At 41.9% G+C, this 14,172-nt stretch overlaps 1 protein-coding gene across 2 annotated transcripts in view; it reads right to left on the reverse strand.

The window, feature by feature from the left end:
- Positions 1-14,172, reverse strand: part of CMYA5 (cardiomyopathy associated 5) — a 75,234-nt gene that overhangs the window by 43,517 nt on the left and 17,545 nt on the right. For both annotated transcript variants that reach the window (XM_048503828.1, XM_048503827.1), the window contains exons 3-4: positions 7,443-7,538; positions 4,999-5,232 (exon numbers count right to left, since the gene is read on the reverse strand). In XM_048503828.1, the coding sequence (XP_048359785.1) occupies positions 4,999-5,232; positions 7,443-7,538 (330 nt within the window). The remainder of the gene's footprint in view (positions 1-4,998; positions 5,233-7,442; positions 7,539-14,172) is intronic.

Below are 14,172 nucleotides of genomic sequence, written 5' to 3' on the forward strand. Positions count from 1 at the left end.
AGCTTCCCAAAAGCTGCTTCTGAGGGCAAGATGTCATGCAGGAGAAGAATTGGCCACAAGAATTGGCCACAAGAATTGGCCAAAACTGCTCTGCTTCCCTTCGGTACAAGCTTCAGCTCTGTGAGGTGGAGGGCGATTATGGCTGATTCTCCATTCTCTATGAACCTCACCCTCCTACTGCTATACAGCACATTTTTTTCCTATGCAAAGGTCTTTGGGTATGCTACATGACCCATTGGAGAAATCCATGGACACATTCAAGGGTTTCCTCAACAGGCTAAATATAATAACGCATCACTCAATCATTTTAAATCAGGAAAATTGTATGTGTGTGTTTGAAGGGCGGGGTAAGCCTGAACTTCTTCTCCATGTGTACTGCAGTCAATCCAAATGAGACATCTGGACAGGACTAAGTTTTTGCCATCTGTTCTCTGTTACAACTTAGTATTGTACAGTTATTATCGGGTAGGTATAGTATTGTTCTTTTAATTTTAGTATGATTTTTTGTTTTAAATATTGTAATTAATTGTTACCCGCCCTGAGCCCTGCTGGGATAGGACGGATATAAATTTGAAAATAAATACATAAAAATAAATCAGGTGCACAGGAACTCCAGAGAATCTGCAAGCCACTTAAAACTATTATACTCTGGACACAGGAGGGGGTCCCACACCCAATCGGATTACTTCACAAACACTCTCCTAGAGCTATGTCAAGCTATTTCTGTGAATGACACCATATGCAACTGTATTTAATCTGATTTCTTTTGTCACATACCTAAACATTTTTAAAAACTTCATTCACAATAAAGTGAAGATAGCTAGTGTAGATATTTTTAATGCTTACATTAGGGCTGTGAGGTTTAATCTGAAGATTAATCAGCAAAAACATTTGGTCCCAATCCCAGAGAATGTTAATTGAGTTTAGATCCCACTAAATCAAGAAGGTTTAAATTGTCATGACCAACTTGGACCAACTTCAATGGGAATAAAGAATAAAGAACTTATTTTGGACTGAGGTTTTAGTTGGTTAATTAGTACAGCCCAATATTGACCAGTGGGGCTGCAAATTAAAGTCACACAATGTAATCGATGTGACTGTTTTACAGTGTTAGAGCACAAATAATAAAATAAAATGAGTGATAAATTTGGTTTATTGAATTTCTGCAATACCTCAGAAAAAACATCTGTACATAATAGTACATAGCATTAACATAATGATTTCATTATTAAAAGTGCTTCAAATGCACTGTCATGCAGTAGTTCTGCCAACTGGCATGTGGAAATATGTTCTGCCTCTTTAATAGAAGTTAATGGGAAGGGAGGGAAGGACACATGGTAAAGCCCGATCTCATCAGATCTTGGAAGCTAAACATGATCATTACTTGAAAGGAAGGCCACCATGGAAGGCTCCGCAAAGGAAGGCAATGTTCGGGCCCAGTCCAGTATGTCTATGGACCCCTCGGAATCAGATGGGGAAGAGAGCACAGCTTTGGCCCCAGAGTCCCAGGTAAAGCATGCAGGCTCTGAGCCTGAGCCTCCTGCAAGACCTGCAGGACCTGGCCCAGAGGTTCAGGCAGAACCTTCAGTAGTCTCTGCAGGTCCAGTTCCAGAGGCTCCAACTGGGGCCTGGGAGCCACAGCCAGGCCCCAGCTCTGAGATTCGCCAGCCTCCTGACCCCAAACCAGGGGAGCCCTCTCGCCAGCCCTCTCACCCCCATTGTCGCCAGAGCCTCAGGAGAGTTGTGGAGGAAGCTGCACGCCAGTTTGCATGGAAGAAGATGCAGCAGCAGAGTAGCAGCTCTGGGGCAAGCTGGGCTTGGCAAAAAGTCTTTGCAGGAGCCAAACTGCAGTAACACAGCCAAACGAAGTGTTTGCACTGGGGGGTGGGATAGTCAAGCTGAGTTGCAAGCCACTGTTTATGTTTCTGGTGCCTGGACCTGCTTTTGCTATTGCTTTGGACTCTGGACTTGGTTCTGTTTCATCCTTCTATACTTGGTGCTTGATTCCATTAAGCTGCTGATCCAGTTTTTGACTCTGCTTGGTAAGGGCCTGTCTATGACAGATAATGGCAAATCACTTTTTGCTTCTCACTTGCCTTGAAAGCCCCTTGCTGGGGTTGCCACAAGTCAATAATATAAACTAAAGATGGGAAGTGTGAACAAAGAAGAAGAAGAAGAAGGAGGAGGAGGAGGAGGAGGAGGAGTTTGGATTTATATCCCCCCTTTCTCTCCTGCAGGAGACTCAAAGGAGCTTACAATCTCCTTGCCCTTCCCCCCTCACAACAAACACCCAGTGAGGTAGATGGGGCTGAGAGAGCTCCGAGAAGCTGTGACTAGCCCAAGGTCACCCAGCTGGCGTGTGTTGGAGTGCACAGGCTAATCTGAATTCCCCAGATAAGCCTCCACAGCTCAGGCGGCAGAGCTGGGAATCAAACCCAGTTCCTCCAGATTAGATACACAAGCTCTTAACCTCCTACGCCACTGCTGAGAAATGACTTGAAATGACTTGACTAAGGCCATCTAGTAAGTGAGTGGCTCAGAAAACATTTAATCCCATTTAATTCTCTTGCCTACTACATATGGCTGGGTATGAACCAAATACGTCGCTGTATACTAAAAATACAAAATAGCTATATATATTCTTTATAATATTACATATATTTAAATATAATTGATTGATCATATAAAATTAATCAGTTAAAATTAATCACAATTTTATATACTGTATGATGTCTAGATTCAGAAGAATGTCTATAGACTTAAGACTATGCTATTCTACCGCACCTGGGGTATCCATATTATTGATCTGAATGTTGGACAGCCCAGTCTAAAAGTGGGAAGAGCAGAGCAGCTGCCAGGGATGGTGCTGCCGCATTGACTTCAAAGACGCAATTGGCAACGAAGCACCAGGGGAGGAGGAGAAACTCCTTTCTCCACAGGTAAAGCCCATAGTGGAAAAGGATTTACACCACCTTTTTTGGTGACGTAAGTCTGTGCTGCTGAAGGGGGGCTTTCCCAGACCAAAAGTCCTTTGGAAGCTGGCTAAAGTTGGCTCCACATAAGAACTACCCTGCTGGATCAGACCAGAGTCCATCTAGTCCAGCACTCTGCTACTCGTAGTGGCTCACCAGGTGCCTTTGGGAGCTCACATGCAGGAGGTGAAAGCAATGCCCTTCTGCTGCTGCTGCTCCTGAGCATCTGGTGCTGAGGCATTTGAAATCTGAGATCAAGGAGGATCAAGATTGTAGCCATAGATCAGGCGTAGGGAACCTGCGGCTCTCCAGATGTTCAGGAACTACAATTCCCATCAGCCCCAGCCAGCATGGCCAATTGGGAAGTTGGCCATGCTGACAGGGGCTGATGGGAATTGTAGTTCCTGAACATCTGGAGAGCCGCAGGTTCCCTACCCCTGCCATAGATCGACTTCTCCTCCATAAATCTGTCCAAGCCCTTTTTAAAGCTATCCAGGTTAGTGGCCATCACCACTTCCTGTGGCAGCATATTCCAAACACCAATCACACGTTGTGTGAAGAAGTGTTTCCTTTTATTAGTCCTTATTCTTCCCCCCAGCATTTTCAATGTATGCCCCCTGGTTCTAGTATTGTGAGAAAGAGAGAAAAATTTCTCTCTGTCAACATTTTCTACGCCATGCATAATTTTATAGACTTCAATCATATCCCCCCTCAGACGACTCCTCTCCAAACTAAAGAGTCCCAAACGCTGCAGCCTCTCCTAATAAGGAAGGTGCTCCAATCCATCAATCATCCTCATTGTCTGATTGCTGCTGTTTTAAACTGTTTTAAACTGTTAAACTGTTTTGAACTGTTTTAAACTGTTAGACTGTGCGGTTTGAACGGTTTGAAGTGTTTGAACAGTTATATTGTTGAGCTGTTTTAAATTATGTCTGATTGCTGCTGGAATTTTAAATTTGTTAAGTTATATTGTTTTTGAGTTGCTGTTGGAAACAGCCATGTTGGGAGCCGCCTCGAGCCCTTCGGGGAAGAGGCGGCCTACAAGTCTAAAATATAAAATAAATAAATAAATAAAATAAATAAATAAATTGCCCTTCTCTGCACTTTTTCTATCTCTTCGATATCCACCTCTGGAAACACCTCCAAACTCCCCCGCCATGCTGGTGTGGTTATTTGTCGTGGTGGCTAGCTGTTGCAGGTTTGGATGCTGTGGTAGCCGGTCACTAGGTAAGCCCCTCACTGGCAGCATCTCTGTGCAACCCTTCTGCTGTTTCTAATGCGGCTTCAGCCCCTCCCCCACTTTGGATTGCACAGTTAATCTCCTAGTGGAAATTTGGTAATGGTCTTTGTAGTCAAATATATTTCAAAGATCACTGCAATCACTCCTTTTTTCCCTCTCCCCACCATTAAATTATGGACCGTTGACACCGGATGACCCCTAGTCTATTTTTAGGTAGTTTACAAGGTCAAATATTTTATTTATTCATTCATTCACTCTTATAAATAACTGAGGAAAATGTTGGGCCGTATGAATTTTTATGTCATTTTATCACAGTTATTGATAAAGAGAATAAGTCAAGGCAATCTTTATTACAGTCCCAGCGTAAGGTAAATAAAGAACAGGATAACACATATTACAGGTTAAAACATATTAAATCAGTAGATATGTATCTAAAAGGAATAAAAGCAAAACCTACTGGTAAAAGGAAGTTGGGGGCACAAAAAGTGTGGGAATATAAAGGAAACAAAATAAAAGTATAAATACTAAAGAAAGAGGGATAGACAAACAATAAAATTGGTAGTTTGAAGTCTGTGGCTATCAAATCAAATTGTTGAGTCTATTTTATTGCACAGATTATTCTGTGGTGTACTTCAAGTGCTACTACGCAAAACTTGGCCACATTGTATATTATGACAGGATTGGATTCTGTGATCAGCATGGAAATATGAACTAAAAATAAACTTTTCCCTCTCAACTACAAAATTCTATGAAACATTTTACCAGCGTTTATGTTTTTGTACTTACCCTTAGGAAAACAAAATCATCCATTTCTTCAGTTTCCTTTACAATAGTCTCCAAGTTTTCTTTTGCTGTATCAATATATTCTTGAAAAGTAACCATCTGTTCATAGAGGTACTCCATTTTTGTGTTCTTTATTTCTTCAAACCTCTGCGCCTTTTGATCATGATGTCCTAGTACAGTTTTGACAATGTTTTCATGTTGTTCTTCCAAAAGCTGTTCCTTTCCCTTGCAGTTATCCTAAATAAAAATACATTGTTTTTTCACATTTTGTAAGCATAATTTTAATTGGTAAAACTTCAAATCACTAGGGATTTCATTGCTGCTTTTCTCAGGTTTAATCTTTCAGCACAACTCCCTTTTGTTATTACACGTCTGTGGGGCCAGAGCCGCCTCTCTGGTCCTACACAGCTGGGTTAGTTTTAAGAAAAACTAAGTTAGAAATAAAAGCAAAAGGCATCTGAAATTTAGAAAAACAAACAGACAGTTTACTTAGCAGAATATAGCAAGTTACAGAATGTGAACACTCCCCAGTGCCCTCGAGTGATAGACACTGAATTCAGAACGTTACAGAATACAGATAAGTTACAAAAGGTGACCTTCTCCCTAAGGAGGCACACCCCAATCCAATGTTTAGAATGTTACAGGAGATGACCTCTCCCGAAGGAGGGGCCTTGGTGCTCTCAAGTGAGAGGCACACCCCGTATAGGAAAACCTGAGTTTTTGTAGCTGCAAAGACGTCACACAGTCCATCCCCTTTACTCTACGTATTATCATCCATATATGTTCAAACTCCATTGGTCAGATCTGTCTTTGGTCACGAATAAAGACAAACCCCTTATTCTACGTCACACGCTTTCTGTAATTCAAACTGCACGCTGTGAGCTTATGGCCATCCTTGCCCATATGCAAAGAACTACAGCCATAAAGTTGGCTTACTGTCTACAAGAAAAACCCGTTATTCTTGGTTGGCTCTCAGAGAAAGCCAATGTCCTCAGGCCATGCAGCTAGGCTATGCAGCATTCTATAGGGTCATAAAACGTCTCCCAACAGTTTGAAATGATTCTAACAATTATACGATGATTCTAACAACAATAGAATTATAGTGAAATACTAATACATGTGAATATGAATCACTCCTTATCATTTATGTGTTCATTTAACTATATAGAATACTTTGCAATCTAATTAATCACATTGATTTAACTCTCCCATATTGCGGGTCCTACCCACAAAAACAAGGTAATAAAATTGCATCTTGTCTTCTTTCACGTAGGCCCTCTATGCCAAGATACCAAAAGATGTTATCTTGCTGGCCTGCATATTCACTGACAAGCCTACATTCCTTTGACCTGTTACAAACTGCAGGCTTTTGCTGGTCACTATACAGAGACACTCCATTTTGATTCTTAAATCCTTGTTTCATTTGAATTAATCCTCCTTGATTAAATACATAAATTTATACACATTCTGATCCATCTCCACACGTCCTTGGCAGAAAAATAATTCATAATAATTTCAGTATTCATTCATATTGGATCATGGAGCATGGTGCTGATATCAGTGTTGCAAAAATCCAAGTTAAAAACTTTGATTTAAAGTGTGTGTATAAGTTGATTCCCCTTCAGTCCATAGTTCACTAATGTCATCCAGTTTCTGCTTTGGTTTCTCAAAAAGTCATTCATGAGAAATATTTTAATACTGGGTAAATGGAAAATAGTTAAAACCATCTTGCGTAGAGAGAAAGCCTAAGCTCCTTTCTGTTCTTAAAAGTAATGAACGTTCAGACATAAACTTTGAAAGAAAGACGCTTGTGAATCACCATGAGGCGCGGTTGCTGCTCAGGGTTGGGGAAAAGCGAGAACAGCTGATGCCGGCCCAGTAAGGGTGGAAGGGGAAGGGGAGCCAAGCTAGGAAGGGCTAGCGTCACTGGAAGAAAGGAGGGGCGAGCCGAGACCTTAAAGGGGCTCGCCCTCCTTTGTCCAGGCCATGTGCTCGCCGGCTGACAATTTGCCCACCCACCTCTCCCTAATTTTCTATGTTAATGCATGCTCATTTTGTCATAGCCCAGATACTTGGCGGTTTGGCGCATGGGTATGGCTTTGGAAGGGCAAGGGGAAGGGAGCTAGGGAGCTATGACTTCCCCTAGGGAATGGGAACAGCGGCAAGAGGTGACCGCCCCTGCCGAACTGGGCTGAAGGGGAACATCTCTGGCCAGGAGCGTCCTCCTGGCAGAGCCCCACAGTAGAACAAAACTCGGGACAGGGCACCTGCCCTGCTGAGCTGTAGCACGTATGACCCGTATGACCAGATCCAGACCCATGCTTAGCCTCACGCTTCTCCAACATTGGAGTACTGTGTATTATTGGTAAAGGGCCTCGCACAAAAGAGATCCACCCTCAGACAGCAAATGAAATTAAATGAGCAGAAAATGTAGATATCACACTCACCTCAAGGGTATTGAAAAGGGCCTCTATTTCACTGACGTAGCCTTCAATCTTCAAAGACCTTTCTTGTAAAATATCTAGGAATCCATCCAACTGACCCTACAATTTTGAATTGTTAAATATTTTTTAAATATTTACAATCTATAATTGTACAATCTATAATTTAAAACACCTCACAAAGCAATCCTGTGTCTCAGCATTTCCACAATACAAGGTTAGGCCTACCAGGATCCAAAAACCTCTGAACTGGGGATCAATGCAGTACATCGTAACCGACGTTGAGATTCAATTGAGGAAGATTCATTGGAACATAAACCACAAGGCAGGATTGGGGGGAAGTACCGACAGGGCCCTAAAAGGGTTAGCACATTCCATTAAAATGGGAGGCACTGCTAAATTTTTCTACAATTCCAAGCTAAATTTTATTCAGCAATTAAAACTTCCAATGATTTGATCTGATTAATTCAGTAATCATGTATTTGGGTAATAGCCGGAAGTGATTATAAATTAGAGGGGTGTGAAAGATGCACTTTTTAAAAAAGCCATCTTGCCTGGTAGCACATTGCGTTAATAGAAAGAGAAAATAAAACCTGAAAATTAGTATTTTTCTTCCAACAATGAGCAGTAGCTTTTGTTTATTAAAACCCCAACAACATTTTGATAAGGTGCACATTTATTCATATGTATGACAATGGAAAAACTGCGTAGCACACCGGCTGGCTGGGAGGCACAACAGAGGACACTTGGATCTGCATCTTTAAAAATGCAGTGATAATTTGGGGTATACCTTAGTAAAAGGTCAAACAGAAGGGTAGCTCTACCTGCTAATGTCGCAGAGTAGTTTAGCTCTACCTCTGGGAGAGAATACAGTACCTGATTGTTATACCTGTCTCTCGTAATGTGTCACCCTTGTACCATTTAGCCTGAGTCTTGAGAAAGAGCAGACTGGTGTGGGTGGAATCCTGTGTGTAAGAGAGGATCCAGTCTAGTGGCTAGTCAGTGGCTTTTTCTGCGCAGACCATTTAAAACATTTTAAAAATAACTGTTTTGACCTTTTTTTGTTCACATAGACCCCTTCTGCACTTGCAAAATAACGCACTTTCAATCCACTTTCACATTTGTTTGCCAGTGGATTTTGCTATTCCGCATAGTAAAATCCAGCTGCAAAGTTCATTGAAAGTGGATTGAAAGTGCATTATTCTGCATGTGCGGAAGGGGCCGTGGTGTGGAAAAATTCAGTGTTTCTAGTGAAAATGGTTATTTTCCCCACCATTTTCTGCCATTTCAGGGATCCTACATGCTGCCCACCATTTGTTGAGTATTTCCCACAGATGTTTCCTCAGCTGGCATTGTGGCTGCCTGCTATTTCAGTGTTTAAAGTACATGACTAAACTTAGTTGCCTGGTGATTACTTGAACGTGTTGTTTTCCCTTTTTTATTGTTCATTTCAATTAGGTGTCTTTGAAGCTACCTTCCATAGGAAACAACCAGCAAATGGTGGGCGCAAGCTGCAGACAAAATGAAAGTGGAAACTTTAAAGTTGGGCGGGAAAAATAAAACATTTCCTGTTTTCTGCATAGCAAGCAGGAAACGTTTTCAAAATGTCTCAGGGGAAAAAAGCTAGCTTAGCATTAAAAAAACATTTTGAGCACAAATAAAACATTTTCAAACATTTTTTAGTGGGGAAACTCTGCCAAATTCCACCCCCAAACACTTTTTTCTGTCCTGAAAATGTTTTATTTGTGCTGCGCAGAAAAAGACTGTAAAAGCACTGGGGTGTTGTGGGGTTTCTGGGCTGTATGGCCGTGTTCCAGTAGCATTTTCTCCTGATGTTTCGCCTGCATCTGTGGCTGGCATCTTCAGAGGAAAGATAGAGCACTGTTAGAGAATTCAAATTACACTCTGAAGCCATAATGAGCTAAATCTTATGTGCCTCAACCAAGTTTCTCTTTTTACCAGGAAACTCTGCTGCTGATCTATTCTTTGAAACCAACCAGTAAATAAATAAATTTTCTTTGTTATTTCTATACAACTCCTGCCACAGTTAATCTGTATTCTACTTACTCACCACAAAACCTACCTCATGGCCACAAATGAAATGCCTTGATACTTGCTACCTAAAGAACATCTGGTAACTGAGGAGAAGATTTATAAACATGGTTCTCCAAAATCATAAGAAGCTGTCTGGGTTCCCTCATTTGGGAGAAAAGGCCTGCCACAATATGTCACAAAGCAATCAGTCAATTTATTTAAAGCTAAGATCAGAATCCCAAACAGCATAAGCATGTGTGCAAGGTTTATAGTAGTAAGAAAGCAGGTTATACGGTTTCCATACAGCTGCAGAAAAATTGTCCTGGCCCTCTAATAGAGGCTTAATTTGTGGAAATGATCAAGTGAAACTTTTCATGGCATGGAGGTAAATGACATCACCTGGTTCATACAACCCCATTAAACATTCATTAAAGGGCAGGGCAATTTTTCTTTATTAGCAAATCTCCCTTCCATTCTGGCTATAAGCTCCACAGGATCCACTTATCTTCAGGAGTGGTTTTTCAGGGGTCGTGGCGTATGCAGGGTGCAAAGGGCTCATAAAAAGAAATCCACAGTTCACATGCAGCCATTATCATTTGAACCAGCTCCTTGCTCCTCTACTCTATCAGTTCAATTGACATTCACTATGGTGTAGCGGTCAGAATGGTAGGCCCCTCCTGCACATGCAGAATAATGCACTTTCAATCCACTTTCAATGCACTTTGACGCTGGATTTTACTGTGCGGAATAAGCAAAATCCACTTGCAAACAACTGTGAAAGTGGATTGAAGGTACATTATTCTAAATGTGTGGAAGGGGCCTCAGACTAGGATCTGGAAGACCCAGGTTTGAATCCCCACCCTGTCACAGAAGCCTGCTGGGTGACCTCAGTCCAGACACACGCTCCCAGCCTAACCTACCCTCACAGGTTTGTTGTGAAAATAAAATGGAGAAGGGGAGAATGTTGTAAGCCACTTGGGTCCTCACTAGGAAGAAAAGTATGGTATTGAAATAAATTAATGAATAAACAACCTTGTCTGAAAGGGACTCTCTGAAAGAGCATTCAATGTGTTAACACCGTAGTTTAAAATCTTTGATCTGTAGATAGACCTTTTCTTTCCTAGTTATCCTGACCCCCTTGCTCTTCAAAAATTAGAGGAGACAGGGCTCCTCAAATAATGGAGACAACAGTCATGAGTTATGCAGTAGGCCTCCTTGACCTTCTTCTAGAACACTTTGCCATCTGTTCATAAGCTGTTTGTGTTTCATAAACACCCTTGCATTAATCAGATTTCTATACACCTAAAATGAAAGGTTAAAAAACAAGGCTGGAAATTAGCATTGATGACATCTATGGATTATAAAAAGTCATGCTAAACTGCAACATTAAATTGAGAGAGCACATATAGACTTGAAGGAAGAATCATTCTGCATTTCCAAGGTGAACTTGTGTTGTGCAGGGAAATGTTAACCACACACATACACACACATAAATATCCATTAAGCATATTACACTGCTGGCAGTGCTGAAGCCAGAATTATCTGGGTGCCTCCTAAAGAAGCACAACATAGGAATAGCAGAAAACAGTACAGAAAAAAAAAGTGTGCTGAGTGAAAGTCACATGGAGAACTTCATAGCTAGATTTCATTTCTGGCTCTCTCTGCAAGTCACAGAGCCAAGAGATGATGTCATGGGACATGATCATCCTTGGAGCAAGTCCTTGGACTTTGAAGAATCCACTCCAGGGATGAAACTGAAGCACATGATTTATATTCTTAGTAACTGATTACCACTCACAGACTTAAAGGCCTAGTCACTGAGAAGTCATCAAAACTATTAAAAATCAATGGGACATTTAGAGTGACATTCATGGGAATCCAGTTCATATTTTAAAAGTCGCTCATGGGAATAATACACAATAGTGTAATGGCTGTGAGCTAGGATATCTCTAGTTCATAGTCTTCATATTTCTTCAGCCTACATATCCAGCACCTACACTACACTATGCTATGCTGTGCTACGCTACGCTACGCTACACCACACCATATACCATCCTATCCTATCCTATCCTATCCTATCCTATCCTATCCTATCCTATCCTATACTTAGCCTGGCCTGATCTGGTTTTGCTGGATTATTGTAAGGATTGTTTGTCAACGAATGAAGATGAAATGCTTTATGGGCTAAGAAATCACAATATGAATGCAAAGTATGTTTTGTAAATTTAGTTTTGTACATATTTTCAAGGTTTATTTATGACATGTTTTGTTACCAGATAAATCTCATCAATTTAGCGATAATCTGGGGTCAAGGAACTATTTAAAATGTGTTCAAGGGGAGGAACAGAAGGGGCAGACGACCCAGGTGCCATTTGCCTGAGTCACATGGGGGCACATTTTGAAAACCCCCACCCCCATACAGCCCAGGCCAGGCAAACTCTTTTTCAAGTGCGCCAAGGCCGGCAACACGCTGGGGGTGGAGACAAGGCCAGGGAAGGAGCACACCATCCCCAGGATGTCACCAGCCTTGGTGCCACTCACACAGAGGAAAGTAAGGTGAATTTTAAAGGAATTATGCCTTTGAAATTCACCTTACTTTCTTCCATCCAAGTATCACCGAAGCTGGCAACACACAGGAAGTGTGCCCTCCCTGGCCTTGTCCCTGCCTTCAGTGAATTGCCGGCCTCAGGGCACTCGGCTCAAAGAAAGGTTTGTTGAATTTTTTGCGGGTCAGGCAGGGGGAGTTTGGGGTGTGTGGCAGAGGGCAGGGGAGTTCAGGTGGAGGCTGGGTGTGGGGGTGCATGCTGCTTTTTAAAGCACTCTGTCCATATCACACAAAGTGATGGTATCAATTTACTCTGCTCTGGTTAGACCTCACATGGAGTACTCTGTTCAGTTTTGGGCACCATAATTTTTAAAGGAGGATGTTGACAAGCTGGAATGTATCCAGAGGAGAGTGACAAAGATGGTGATAGATGAGATAGGCTGTATGAGGAAAAGTTGAAGGAGCTGTGTATGTTTAGCCTGGAGAGTAGACTACTTAGAGGTGATAGGATAGCCATCGTCATATAACCTCTGTCATACAGAGGATGAAGTAGAGTTGTTTTCCATTTCCCCAGAAGGTCCGACCAGAATCAATGGGTTGAAATTAAATCAGAAGAGTTTTTGGCTAAAAATTAGGAATAACTTAACTGAAAGCTAGAGTGGTTCCTCAGTGGTACAGGGTTCCATGGGAGGTGGTGGACTCTCGTTCCTTGGAAGTTTTGAAGCAGAGGCTAAATGGCCATTTGGCTACAATGCTGATTCTGTAAATCTAGGGAGATCATGATAGAGAAGGCAGGAAGCAATTGAGTCAGTTCTCAGCTCTCATGGCCCCTCTTATACACCCAGGGTAATGCCGACCACCAGGAAGGGGTCCGGAAGTAATTTTCCACCAGACCAGATTGGACAGAGATTCTTGAGATTTTTTGCCTTCCTCTGGGCATAAAGATGGGGTCACTGGAGGACTGAGTGGATAGTTGCGAATCTCCTGCTTTGTGTTGGGGGTTGGACTAGATGACCCTTGAGATTTGTTCCTGCTCTCTTTTTCTGTGTTTCTAATGCAAAAATTCACTAAAGGGAAGTTTTATTATGTTTTATTTTGTAAGCCACCTCAGGCAGGTTCCCTGGAGAGGCACCATAATTACTAAATAAATTATTTCAATAAATGAAGCATGTGCAATCTTTTAAAGTGGAATTAATAGCATACTGCCAAGAGAAAGCTTAGCATGCCTTTTAAAATTAAATGGGACTTATAGCAGAACTGATTTTCAATAGGACTACATCCAAGTAAATAAATATGCTTAGGATTTCTTTCTGTTTACATATGTAAACTAACTTAGCATCTTTGTACTTTTCTTGATCAAAATTGACTTTTACAGTGTAAAATTTCAATGGCCAATTATCCACCAGCGCTCTGGTGTGTGGTGGGACAGGAAGTACATCAGGGCAAGAAATCTTGTCCTGATGCGCTTCCTGTTTGCGGTGCGCTGAGAGGGGGGGCACGTTGGGGCAAGATTTCTGGTCCCAAAGAGCTTCCTCTTGCCCTGCACATGCTTCTTGCTTTCCCTGGGGAAAGTGAGAGCACTTCTAGCACGACTTTTCACGCCAGAGCAGGCAGAGGCCAGGAAACGCTGCCAGTGGGTAATTAGTCAACCCCTACTTCCTGCATTCCATGGCCCTTTGATGTTATTGTTTATTTCTTTCATACTAAAAGAGCATATACTGAAGATCCATAGAGAGCATCTGAATAACTGGGCTCTATTTTGCAAAAACCTATGCTGGAATCACTCAAAAAAACTTTTTAAGAGGCCACAAGATTTCTATTTCTTTTTTGCTGCAACTGACTTAACATGGTTGGAATTCATAGGATTATAACCAAGTGTGACTATTAAAATGATGCTTACTATCCTGTCAAAAGAGCTACAGCGAACATACTCAACAGATTTTAAAAAACAGGTAATAGTCTTTTCAGCAGGGTTTAGTAGAATGGTGGACTTGAATCTGGCTTCAAATCCATAGAAACTTACCAGTATAGCTTGGGCAAGTCACTGGGCCTTTCCCCACTTACCTTAAGCCCCACGCTACTCTGCTCAAGTAGCGCGGGGTCCCACTGCACTCCCCACGGCAGGGGCGGCCGCCCCGACTCTGCCGCTGTCCCGCC

The sequence above is a fragment of the Sphaerodactylus townsendi genome, linkage group LG07, assembly GCF_021028975.2.
Source record: "Sphaerodactylus townsendi isolate TG3544 linkage group LG07, MPM_Stown_v2.3, whole genome shotgun sequence".
NCBI lineage: Eukaryota > Metazoa > Chordata > Lepidosauria > Squamata > Sphaerodactylidae > Sphaerodactylus > Sphaerodactylus townsendi.